At 44.0% G+C, this 13,573-nt stretch overlaps 1 protein-coding gene across 14 annotated transcripts in view; it reads right to left on the reverse strand.

Moving 5' to 3' along the window:
• The window catches only part of UVRAG (UV radiation resistance associated), an 85,666-nt gene that overhangs the window by 41,212 nt on the left and 30,881 nt on the right, over positions 1 to 13,573 (reverse strand). For all 14 annotated transcript variants that reach the window (XM_015280858.4, NM_001030839.2, XM_015280857.3 and 11 more), the window contains 6 exons: positions 11,888 to 11,993; positions 8,805 to 8,931; positions 7,983 to 8,067; positions 7,447 to 7,534; positions 6,822 to 6,882; positions 5,392 to 5,557 (listed from right to left, as the gene is read on the reverse strand). In XM_015280858.4, the coding sequence (XP_015136344.2) occupies positions 5,392 to 5,557; positions 6,822 to 6,882; positions 7,447 to 7,534; positions 7,983 to 8,067; positions 8,805 to 8,931; positions 11,888 to 11,993 (633 nt within the window). The remainder of the gene's footprint in view (positions 1 to 5,391; positions 5,558 to 6,821; positions 6,883 to 7,446; positions 7,535 to 7,982; positions 8,068 to 8,804; positions 8,932 to 11,887; positions 11,994 to 13,573) is intronic.

Consider the following 13,573-nt stretch of genomic DNA (forward strand, 5'->3'; position numbering starts at 1 on the left):
CAAAATGCCTATCCGAATAGCTCAACAATGAGATAATCAAAAGCAGAAGCACTGCCATCTTTCTATTAAGCAGTGTCACTGTCATGACCTTGCTCTCAGTGAATGTACAATCACTTCAATATGTATAGGCTGTGCGTAGGGAAAGAACCCAAAGACCCAAGTTATGAAAGCCTCGATAAGGTAGTTGCAAATTTACCAAAAAGTCATAAAAAAAAATAAAGATATCTTTCTACTAGTTCAGCAAATAAGACTTCCACACACCTAGAAAGCGCAGCCAGCAATGTGTGGAGCAAGCAGCAAGGATGGGTTTTTGTTGATTGTGCATATCTCCGACACACTGCAGCTTGAACCCAAGGCTTGCTGTGTTCACTGTGATGAATGCTGCACCGTAAGGACGGGCTGTATGGACAGAGCAGACAGCCTTGCTAGCAGAGCTCTAAATCTCCCTGCCACGGAGGGATCGTTTTTAAACGAGAGGACACTTGAAGCAGGTCAAGTCCTCGCTCCTTGAAAAATGAAGTAATGCTTTGAGTAATAACCTCATCAGGAGCACAGAGTTCTAATGGGAGTAAGCGAAGACCAGTACATCTTCACAGAAACATGTCTCAGCTGTGGGTGTCTGGGGGCGGTGGGCTCATCTATTGCAATAAGCAAGCTCAGCCTGGCTAGCAGCACGTACAAGCTGTGAGCTCCCAAAGCCAGTGTTAATGTCATCTGTGTTCATTAAAGAGCACCTGATGTAATTTGTAATCTATGCGCCGTAACGATGATGGCCCAACGAAGGCAAAAAGCACTGTTTCAGTGATCAAGAATAAAACAGCCCTGGATTCTAGCTGAATATCCTCAAGAATGTGGAACGCAGAAATACAGTTCAAGATAAGTTCATGGCAAAAAGCATTCTTTGAGCAATACAGTTGAACACTTAACACACACTCCATCTACCACAAAGAATCAATTCTGCTTTGACAGCTATTAGATTTCTCAACAAACCATCTCCCTCCATCTGATTCCAGTTTGCCAAGACTTCTCCCTGCCATTTTATCAACTCCGCTGAAGCAGCAAACGTGATTCAAGATTCCTCCGTTGTGCTGGATGATGTTCGTATCAGTGTGAAGTTATTCTTCACTTGCTCGTGTCAGTTTTTCAGATGGCTGTGTTGCAAATGGTTTATCTGCAGCTGGACACAAAGCAATAACCACCTCCTCTCCTTTTCAGCTTGCACATTCTTAGAAACAGCAGTGAGAACACAGCAGCATGGAGCACTCTTAGGCTGAGCTCATTCAATGAGTGCTTGCCCAGCACTCCAAGCATTGCCCACACGCCTGCTCAGCAAGGCTTTGCTCCTCTTGTTTGCATACCCAGCTTTCCACACTGAAGTGAAAGGCACCCCAGCTCACTGAGGTAGGTAACATGGAAGCACTGTTGTCACAGAATTGGTTTTTGATGCCAGCTTTCCTTTCCTCAGGTCCAACAAGCAGAACTCCTTGCATCAGAGCTTGCTCACCATAACCGAGACTGCTTGACTCAGTCCTGTGTGAGCCACACAGTAAAATGGAAGCTTGCTTAATTAGTGCAAACGAGCGTGTCTTAAATATAACCCCACCCCACAGACTGAACTGCTCAAACACATGCACATTAGAAGTACACCTGGCCTGACTACTCCAACTTTTCCATTTCTCTCAAGTTTAGCCTCTTAAACCAATTAAAAGCATCCCAAAATAAGCTAAAAACCCTGCAGGCTTGAACGTGATTCAATCAACAAGCCATGCAAATACACCAACATTCACATATCATATGCAGTGCTGGAGTTCTTTGGCCAAACATCCATCAGCTTTGGCTGTAATTAAGATGTCTTAAGATGAACTCACTTGCAGCTTTACATCCTGGAGGAACACAGAAGCGTGCTGAAGATCTGACAGTCACCTACATTTCACGTTGAATTCAGCCTGCTGCTGCTACAAGGTGGCCTCATCCCACTGACCTGGCTCTCATTATTTGTACCTCTGCTGCTTTACCAAATGGACTAAGCAACAAAATGAGATCAGGCTCCAAGCTCTTGGCACCCAGAGAAATACAGCCAGTTTTAAGTCTATGTTATTAGATGTTAGGAAGAAATTCTTTACTCAGAGGGTGGTGAGGCCCTGGCACTGCTGTCCAGAGAGGCTGTGGATGTCCCATTTCTGGAGGCATTCAGGTCAGATAGAGCCCTGGGCAGCTGTTCTATGACACCACTTCCACTGTTATGTTGGAGAAATCTCATCAAAAAATGGAAAATGTGAACAGTTTGCACAGGTTTGTTTCAAAGCTAGCAAGTACGTCAACTGCTCGATAATTACACAGAAATTAAAGCAGCTGTGTGTTCAGAAAGAACACTTCTCAGTGTTTAGTTCTTCTGAACCTCGATTACAGTCACAAGACAGTGCTGACACAACGTGGTCTCGTGTCTGAGCTAAGCCTACGTAAATGGCAGCACAGAATGGAATCAGAGAATGGTTTGAGTTGGAAGGGACCTTCAAGACCACCCAGCTCCAACCCCCCACCGTGGGCTGGTTGCCCCCCACCAGCTCGGGCTGCCCAGGGCCCCATCCATGGCGTTGGGTATCTCCAGGGATGGGGCAGCCACAGCTTCTCTGGTATTCTATATTCGAGTCATGTGAAGCTTCAGCTAGAAAACACAGAGAACAATTAGAGCCTTGAGTCAGCACAGAAGCCAAAAGACTCCCAAACAGATGGCATAAGTACATTCTACTGTACTCAAACAAACAGCAAGACCTATATCATTTGGAAACATTCAGACAGACATTCACATAGCTTTCAGTGAGCAAAAAGCAGCATTCACCTTGCAAGATGTTTAGTTTATATCAGCATTTCAAGACAAGACCTGAGACTATCTGAAAATAATATGGCAACGGCAGCACCACCAACAACAGCAATTATTCAAAGCATGTCTTACTCCAGACACAACATTCCTTATTTTGCTGCAAAATCAGAAGCTACCCCTTATTTAAAACTCAGGGAGCAGGCTAACAGAAGCATTAAATACAGGGCTTGACAGACAGCATCAGAACGTGTCACCAGTAGTTCACTTCCAGCATTCTTACCGTGTTTATGAAAACAAGATGAAGTGCTATGTTTCTATTCCACAAGAACAGTGCCAAGGAATTTAGGTAGCTTATTCAGCAAGGGTGTTTGTCACTGGAAGGAACACACTGCTGTGCTAAGTAGCTTCCATTTGGGAGTTCTGTATTCAGAGCTTTTGGAGCTGCTTCCTCTTACATGTATGATGCACTCTGAAGACATTAAAAGGGACCACTGAAGAAACATGTTAATGAGGTATTTACTCAAAGTTATATTCTTGCCTTACGTTGGCTCGGGAAGCCATAAATACAGCCTTTTAGTAGTGCCAAAATGCATTAATGAGATACAGAGGGAACAGGTATTGAGTAGATTATAAATACCACTACCTCTACAATTGCAACATATCTAGAATACCTGCCAGTGGCACCCAGTATCTTGTTCCACCTTCAGTAAAGGGGCTGGATGCAAGAGAGATGCTAACCACAGCCTCCTGCTGTGTGCATGCTTCAGTGCCAGAAATTAGAACCATAGAACACCCCAAGTTGGAAGGGACCCATAAGGGTCACTGAGTCACTGCTCAAGGGCGGGTGACTGAAATAAAGAACTTTAGTAATGCATGTTAATTGCCACGCTCCGTTCAGTGAGGAGCAGGTGAGAAACATGAGCTATCAGACTAGAAGGAAAGGTAAGACCTTTGAGGTTTCCTATAGCAACTCAAGTCACCTGAGAGTTGGAGGGAAGGGCTCTCCAATAGCTGGGAAGATCTCAGGCAGGAGTTAATCCTGAAACAATCTTGCAGAACACAGGTAAACAGCCCAGTAGGGATTAATATACTTAGCTGAACTTTCTCCTTTTCAGTAACCTATTGTGAAATACAGCACTGAGTCCTGAGGGTTTGGAAGGCTGGAGCCTAAAGGACTAAGCCTTCCACTTTGTCTCAGACAACAGGAAATTGGTTTAATCTTCATACACCCACACACAGGCAGCTCTACTCCTCAAATTTGTTTTCCAGACTGAAACATTTCAGCTTGCTACTCTCCTAAATGGGATGTATGGAGGGGATTTACATATGCTTAGACGACTACTCTTAATAGAACATTAATGTGTTTGTGTAAGTTATCCAGGAAATGTTTGGGCAAGTTATTAAACTGGTATCAAAAATCATTTGCAGGACAACTACTGCAATCCATATTTTATCTTGTCAGAACAGTAAGACCTCAGCGACAGCTTAATTCAGAAGGCAAATCACCTCTGCTGGCCTGCCAGAAGTCACAGAGCTTCAAAAAGAAATCGGATGCTTCGAGAATCCCAACCCTCCCAGCTATGCACAACATGGAAAGACCCTTCCATCTTGATTGAACTATTAGGAAGTACTGCTAAAATACTACCATGCTTCAACTGTGTGCGTCCAAAGAGAAGGTTTTGCATTTTGAATGAGACAATAGACAGCTATTCTCCCTTTTTCAAACGTCACAAGTGGGAAAAAAACACATAAGGAAGTTACTGGTGCTGCAAACCTGACTCTGCAACTGTCTGCAGACACAGAGGATCAGAGTGGAGCAGCTGGCCTCCCGCAGCTGGTCAGCGTTGCATTCCTTTGAGCTGCAGGCTACAAAGCAAAGCTTAGGCAGTAATTGTCACTGCTTGCCTAACGAAGCACACAGGTGCAAAGACAGGGGGAAAACCAGGCAGAGAGCCAAAAGGCAGGAGAAAGCACTCCGAGTGGATTTAAGGACAGCAGGATAGTTTCCTAGTAGCATAACAATAGCCCAGGTACGCACTGAAAGACAATGAATACAGACCAGATGAAAACCTCTTCACTGAGCTCTGATTTATTACTAGGTAACAATCCACAATACTCTTCTCCTACCTGTTTAAAATCCTCTGTGCTAAAGCAAGCTGTTTATTTCATTGCAAGCAGTATAGCAGCACTGGCAGCCTCACTAAAGGCTGCTTCTGCCACGTGCATTTCATCCCCATAGTCAGAAAGAACACAAAAAGGTGAGTTTTCCCATCAGAAGCCACAGCTTACCTAGCAGACACACTATCCAGGTTTTTCTGTCATTATTAGATGCCTAATCAACAGCACATGCCTGCCAAACGACCCCAGATGACAAAGCGGGGCTAACTACTGTCAGACCACAGAATTTGGACATCAGAAACTCAAAAGCACTGTCCCAAAGCTACCAAAGACAGTAACAAATCACTTCAAGATCAATAGCCCAGCTGAGCACCCAGGACTGCTCAAGTTCAGGTGTGTTTGGTTGCTGCTTTGTTGCTCTGAAGAAAGAAGTACACCTGTGACATACTTACTCTCGCTCTTTCTCGGTCAGTTTGTCATTGATGTTATCTTTGATTGTAGACCTGGAGCCCTTGTGAATTATGGGATACCTGAGTGGCACTTGTAAGAAGTAGGATATCATTGAAACCAAATGAGCGGTGTAGCCCAGGGCAACAGCAATGCTTCCATCATCTTTCGCTGTGAATAATGAAAAGAACATTTAAATAATCAATTGAATCTCCACGCAGACTCAGCACAAACTCATCCTCATTGCTCAGCAAACAATTTCAATAATGAAGTTATCAGAACTTATAAGAACAGACACAAGTGAAGCCAACAGACTGCTTTACAATTCACTATTTGTTCCTTTTATTAAATGCTTCTACTACTAAATGGCTGACGGGGTGTCCTCCCTTCCATTTTACCCTTCCAAAGCAAAAAGCTTTTCTTTTCCAGCACAACCAGGGAAACTAATTAATGTGCTCCCTTCATCCCCTACGAAGACAAACTGAGGGAGCTGTTTGTTCAGCCTGGAGAAGAGAAAGCTGCGGGGTGACCTCATTGCAGCCTTCCAGGACCCAAAGGGAGCCTACAAACAGGAGGGGAGTCAACTCTTTACAAGGGTAGATAACAGCAGGACAAGGGGAAATGGTTTGAAGTTGAAGGAGGGCAGACTGAGGTTGGATGTGAGGGGGAAGTTGTTGACAGAGAGAGTGGTGAGGTGCTGGAACAGCTGCCCAGAGAGGCTGTGGATCCCCATCCATCCCTGGAGGTGTTCAAGGCCAGGTTGGATGGGGCCCTGGGCTGGTATTAAATGCGGAGCTTGGTGGCCCTGCCTGTGGTGGGGGGGGTTGGAGCTTCATGATCCTTCAGGTCCCTTCCTACCCAAGCCATTCTGTGATTCTGTTAGAGATTATACTTCCATTATTCGGAGATTTAATAATACACCCATCAGTAGCACAAATTAATTCCTACTGGCTTAAGTAACTGACTGAAGTTTTTGCCCCAGAAACCATATATGCCTGGAAGAGTAAACAAGAACTGGGAGCAAGAAATCCTCAAGGGAATTTTAAGGCAGTTCCAAATCACATCCAACACCTGTAGATGAACACACACACCCACCTGTACGACTGGGACACAAGCAGGCATGTGTTTGCTTCTGCAAAAAGATGATGTCAGAAGCTACAGCAGAAGCTGTCTTGTAAAATACTGCCATACCATGGCAGGAAGGAACGTCAGGCAGCGTTGAAGTCATATTTATGTGTATCACCATTTAAACTCAAAATGCAGAGGGACTGTTCTGAGAGTCAAACTACCTTTGCACTAGCTAGGAATTAGGACCAAATACTGAGCAAGTTTTCTTCCACTCCAGATCTTTCCAATCCTTCACTATTGCCATCAGTTTACTTAATTTTATTGAGTGCAGAAGCAGCTGTGAGAACTGAATTAAACATCCAGCTACCTTGAAAGTCTTCAGAGTTGGGAAGCTTGACTCCACAAACAAAGTAATCCTTTTGGTCATTCTGCAAGTTTAGAAACAGAAAGTGAGAATGGGACAATAACAGCCAGAAAACAGAAGCCTACACACAAAACCCAGAAACAACAAAGCATATCTTGTAAAGATAAACTAAAAACCCAGTGAAACCCAGACAGACTGAGGTAACGTTTCAGTCCACATTTCAAGCAATTCAGAAATAAATGGGATTTCTTTTTGAAGAGGAAAGGTTTTATCTTAATTCAGTGTAGAGAAAGGTTTAGGAGCCCTACGTTTTGACATCTGGTTTTGTGAGCCCCGTTAGAGTGAGGCTAGCCTACTGCCAAGGTTGCTTTATACAATTATATAGGAAGTGGCAAGTATCCATTAAGTTAGGGTTACATTCTACTCTTAGAGTGTAGATTATTTGAGAGATGCTGGCGTAAATCCTCTCTGTGTGAGGTTTACAGCCTGAGGACCAAATCCAAGAAATAGCTCTAAGAAGCAGCACATGAGTGAAGAGAAAGGAAAGAGAGGTTTGGTTTGCTCCAGGTACGACACGAGCTTCCTGTTTCTTACATCAAGCACAGGTTTTAGAACACCCAAAACATACCAGATCAATGGGGTAGATGTAGGATAGCTCTGAGAGCAACTGCTTGCATCGAATAGTCTGCTGGGCATTGGTCTTCAGAAACAGTTCTCTTTGGGGAAAAAGAACCCAAAATCATGAGCTTCTTCAAAAGCTTTGAATAGATATCAGTGCCTTTCCCACATCTTCCCAAGTATCATCCCCCTTCCCTCAGCAAAATACTTGCATTAAGATAAATGCAGGAGACAATGCTGGCTTTTCATTATCAGCTCTCTTATCATAGGCATGTTTTGACTATGACAATTCACTGTTACAAAGCAGTGCTTCACCAACGTTGGCAGGAAAGTTCTATAGTGCAACAGAGCATCTTGTCTACACTTGCTACTGTTCATTATCACTTCTGCTTTCTGGGAACTGGAGCATCTCTTAAAAGAAGCATCAGAGTGACAGCAGGAAGAAATTTGCAACACAGATGCCCCTTTTAATGCCTTACTCTCAAACATACACTTCCTTTCCAACTGCAGACAAGTGGAAAAAAGAAAAGCCACGGGTCCTTTTACCTCTTTGCAGTGCATTCTTTTCTTAACTCATGCAGGGATTCATTCCGCTCTTGATGCTTCTGGTACTCAGTCTCAAATGCATTTCCTAAACAGTAAGAGGAATCAGGAAACAAGGAAAAGCAGTACCAAAGATTTTCTTAGTTACCAACAGTATCCACTCTTAAAATGTCCAAGTGTTGGCACTAACCCTTCCATTTGCTCCCAGGTGCCCATTTTCCATGTCATGCTGCTAAACTGGGGAATTACAGTGTCACTCTTCGTGCCCTATACAACATTCACCAGCCAAGTGCAGCCTACAAAACCTCATTCTCTTTCAAGACCTGTTTCCTTCACGGCCACTGTGGCAGCAAAATTCAGCTAACATAGCATAAACACAGCCAGAATTAAGCAAATAGAATTCATTTTTTTTGTAGTAACCCATTAGTTTGGATTCTACTGGAAGTTCAGGGTCCTCCAACAAGATAAGACATCCACGTAGACCGGTTGCTGGTGAGCTCTGAAGACACAACCATGTAGCATTTCACCATAGGACACTTACAGTGTAAAACAAAAAGCCAAAATGATTACACATCTCACCTTTTACTTATTATATAAGCTACTAAGGATGATTTTTGTCTTGTAACACTTAGAATGGGATCCTAATCACAGGTTCAAAAACATCCCTCGCGACGTTAAAATATACTTGCATAGTGCCACTGCTTACTGCAGCGCAGAGCAGCTCCTCTGATTTCTTTCAGGAAATTTTAGCTAAGCACAGCTTTAAATCTCTTCTGTTCAGATTATGAACACCTGCAGCAGAAGCAGTAACATCTGTATGCTCACCTTTGTCATGTAAAGCATTCTTTTCCTTATGTAACAAAGCTACTTCTTGACCAAGGGCCTTCCTCTGCCTCTCCAGTTCATTCCGTAGCACCAGGATCTTCAATTGTAAACATTCACTCTCCTTTTTCTAGTGGAAGAAGAATAAAATAGGTGAATAAGTAGTAAAAGCAGTCTATTTATTTTTCAGTTTTTCCTCACGTAGGTAAATCCATAGAAGAGGTGATAAGAAGAAACAGAACAAGAGCAGCGTCTAACAGAGAAGAAGGTGAGACAAGAAATAACCACACATAATAGATTACGAGGGACCAAAATCATTTTACTGCTTTGGAAGGAGAAAAACCTCAGCTGTGCTCTGGAATGCTTGCTTGTCCTGCAGGATCCATCTCCTCTCCTGTGCTCAGTGATGCAACCCAGCCCAGGGCAGAAGTTAGAAGATGAAGGAGAGGCAGAAGGAAGGTCCCCCAGGACAGACAGATGGATGCTAACAGCAGAGCACTGAGAGCACAGCAAGAATTCACTGGCAAAGGGTTCGGTCACAGGAGGAAGGTGAGTAATGAGGAGTCTATGCTAAAGCCAGGCAGGAGGCTGAAAAAAGGCTGGAAACATCTGAGTTGCACTGTTAAATCCTACCCCTAGCCTCAGTGTGATGAGAAAAGAAGGATACAAAAGAACATATAGTAGAGAACAGACTGAGTCATTATGCAGTTACACTAGAAGGATTCCTACCTTCAAAGTTTTAAGGATTTTTTTGCTCTACGTGCTCTCTCTTTAATAGAATCACTTGTTTCCTTTAAGGCATCCTCTTCACTAGGAAACGATGCTGCTGTCAGCACAGCAAAGCAGAATTTTCTACTACGAGTGTGCTTTCAGTTACAAATACTGGTTGAGAATAACCACGACTAGAGGGCTGGAGTACCTCCCCTACAAAGACAGGCTGAGGGAGCTGGGCTTGTTCAGCCTGGAGAAGTGAAGGCTGCAGGGTGACCTCATTGCAGCCTTTCAGTTAAAGGAAGCCTACGAACAGGAGGGGAGTCAACTCTTTACAAGGGGAGATAACAGCAGGACAAGGGGAAATGGTTTGAAGTTGAAGGAGGGAAGATTCAGGTTTGATATCAGGGGGAAGCTCTCTACAGAGAGAGTGGTGAGGTGCTGGAACAGCTGCCCAGAGAGGCTGTGGATGCCCCATCCATCCCTGGAGATGCTCAAGGCCAGGTTGGATGGGGCCCTGGGCAGCCTGGGCTGGTATTAAACATGGAGGTTGGTGGCCCTGCCTGTGGCGGGGGGGCTGGAGCTTCACAATCCTTGAGGTCCCTTCCAACCCAAGCCATTCTGTGATTCTATAACGAGGATAGACTCAATATGGAAAAGCAAGCCTGCAGTCCAGCCATAGCCTGGACAGAGTTCCTAACCCAAGGGGTGGCCCTGGGCACCTACCACCAGGCACTGCCACACGATATGACTCAGCCAGCTTTCACCTCTTCCAAGCAGCTAATGGAGATAACGATACTTAACACTAACTGTGTGAGAAAGAGGCAGCACTCTGCTGATCTCTTCCCTCTGCTTGTTTGCCTCAGTTACTCATGTATGCTCAGCCTCTTGGTTCAAGGCTCCAGCAGGAAGCGTGACTCAATATGAAGGAATGAAACCATAGCTCACACATTTCTACAGAGGAATGGAATCCCAGGAAGAGTTTTGACTGTTAAACAAAGAAAAAGTGGGTAATTATTTCCTTGTATGATAGATCATTTTACTAAGAAGCTGCATCACATGCACTGTTGTTGTCATTTTTGGTTTTAATGCTCTTCGTGTAGTCCTGCTTGCATATTTATAAAGGAAAAGCTTTTTGGAGGGAGGGATAAGGAGATTTATAACTGGAAAAAAATAATGATGACAAAGATGATTAAAAGCCTTTTAACAGCCAGGATACCAGCAGAAGGCCAATAAGCTATAGGTTGGAGTTACATTGCTCCTAAGGGAGTTGAAGTTGTCTACAATGCAACGCTGAAATCAGTTTTTTCCTCCTCATTTTCTTACTTTGCCAAGCCCTCAGCACAGTTTGGCACCTTCTGAAACTGAGTATTCTCAAACCTAAACCCATCTCCTAAAGCCTACGTCACAGAAGTTGCCTTTTCCTCCTATACAAGGCACCAGCTGTAAATCATTTGAGCACCAGCATGAACTTCTAAATGAAGGCACAGTGAACTATCCTGTTCTGCAGATTCATTGCTCTGACCTGAGCGAAAAGGCCGAGGTCCTTCTGGGCAAAACCTAAACCAGGTGCCAGTATATTTTTAAGGGGGAGGCAACAGGTCAGGCAAAACAAACTGCCAAAAGCTATTACAAGGTCCAACATAATTCCTGCTTAAAATTCAAGTGTCACTTGAGCAACAGCTTTTGCATGAATTCCATTCACCCAAAGGAAAGACTCACCTCATTCTAAATCCATCAAGAGTCACTTAAATAATTAAAGTCTGGTTTTCCTGAGAAACTTCTTTTATATATATATATATATATATATATATATATATATATATATATATATATGATAGTGATAGGACAAGGGGGAATGGTTTTAAACTGAGACAGGGGAGGTTTAGGTTGGATATTAGGAGGAAGTTTTTCACCCAGAGGGTGGTGACACACTGGAACAGGTTGCCCAAGGAGGCTGTGGATGCCCCATCCCTGGAGGCATTCAAGGCCAGGCTGGATGTGGCTCTGGGCAGCCTGGTCTGCTGGCTGGCAGCCCTGCACATAGCAGGGGGTTGAAACTGGATGAGCATCGTGGTCTTTTTCAACCCAGGCCATTCTGTGATTTCCTGTGCAGTTTTTATGGTTCTATAGCATAAAAACAATTATAAATACTACAGGTAAAATAGCGTAAGCAATTTATAGGTCTACCTGAGTAGCACACACAAACCTAAAATACAATATGCTTCTCAAGTCAACCTGCCATTTCAAATGGGACTTAAGTAAATTTTTCATGGTCAAGTTAAAAAAAACAAACAAATAAAGGTTTTAGGTCAAGACAGCAGCCAGGTGCTTCAGCAAGTTTGTAGAATAAGGCTTTAAGTAACTGAACTTACCAGTTCGTTGCTTGTAGATGTGCATCTCAGCTTTTCTTCAATCTCCCTTCCTATTTTCTGAACAGTTACCTGAGTCTGTTTAATTGCACACTGAGCTCTGTGAAGCCTGTAAAGAAAGGAGAAATCACAGCTGCATTAGAGGTTCCTCATGGCTCCTAACGGTGAGTGCATCAGGCACATCAAAGCCAGCAAGGCAAAAAAGGAACTCAGATTGCCACCTCGTATTGAAGAAAACACAGAGGAAAGCAATAGCAAAAGACAGATGTAGGAGTCATTAGCATACTAAAACTAATGAGCACAGAGTGGAAATGAGCATATTTCTTGAAGGAAGTGAGAATCAGACTGAAGACACAGAGCATGTCGTGCAAGCCCAGGTGCACTCTTCCCAGTCAGGGCTCTGCAATTAACTCCTCCTTTTATTAGGATATTATTCATGCTGCTGGAGTAAGCGTTTACCTAAGGTCTGCTCAGAACAGTAAAACAGTGGGCAGTTACCCAATGCATTAAGCAAACACCTTGCCAGGCCGTTCCAATATATGCTTTAATGACCACCTCTGCTCAGCCAAAATTAAAGACCTCTGTCCCTTTACAGGAACACAGAATTTTACTAAAGGAACATTACATGTTTGCTGTGAGCCAAGGACCAAAGCACGACAGCATACAGAAGAGGCTGCCCAGCAAATTCCTTTTACAGTCCCTAATCCCTTCCACATTTAAGAGCAATTGAGGCACAGCTACGTAAAGCTTCAGGCTGGCAGCTTCCAATGGCCTGCATGCAGTGAGACCAAGATTGCCAGGCCACGTGTTTCAACCATGAGTTATCACAAAGCACTCCTTCTCACACCACCTTCCCTTCGCATCCCGACTTTACTTAACAGCATCAGTTTAATCAGTGTGAGGACAGCACCTAACCCAGCTAAGCCCAGCAAACCAGCACACAAGAGCCAAAGTGCTGAAGCCTACAGCACCAGATCACCCAAAGGCTTGTTCTCACCTCGTTGTTGGAGACAAGACCTCTCACAAACACTTATGTCCTACTGGGAACTGCCTTCCCATCTTCCCCAACACACCTGGACTTCACACAGCAGGGTCTAAGTCTCCTACCCAACAGTTTCCAGCCTGCCCCATTCCAAAGGGCTGGAATGTTTTCTTTCCAGACATTACAAATTCTTATTCAGGGCTAAGAGTGATAACAGAGTGAAAGGTACCTTTCCCCTTCTCTCCTCTTCACCTGATTTTATATGGGAAGAACACCGTTAGGCACTCAGTGCTGCACAGCCCCGCTGCTGCAACACTCACACAGCAAAATCCCACTGCTGGGGTGTGGTTCACCCATCAAAGGAGCACTTAGGAAACATTAATAATTATCAGAGGTTCGTCTGCTACATTAATGCTCAGTTGAACAACCTGCAAGTTTTAGAACAGCCTTGGGTCCTACCCACTCCCAAGCATGAGGAACAAACAGCTACCAAAGGCTGACTCTTAAACCAGTACATGCTATAGGACACTTCAATTTGCTGAATCCTTGTCTAAAAGTATAGAGACTGCTGCACAAAACACTTCAGCGATCGCCTGGTTTTAATATGAAATGGATTTGGTTTTAAGCCAAAGACCATTTTGTCCTCCCTTGCAAGATAAAGAGTTCCTACAGTTCAGCCTGGCTGCCTCAGCGTCAAATGCTGCCCC

This window comes from Gallus gallus, chromosome 1 (assembly GCF_016699485.2).
Source record: "Gallus gallus isolate bGalGal1 chromosome 1, bGalGal1.mat.broiler.GRCg7b, whole genome shotgun sequence".
Lineage (NCBI taxonomy): Eukaryota > Metazoa > Chordata > Aves > Galliformes > Phasianidae > Gallus > Gallus gallus.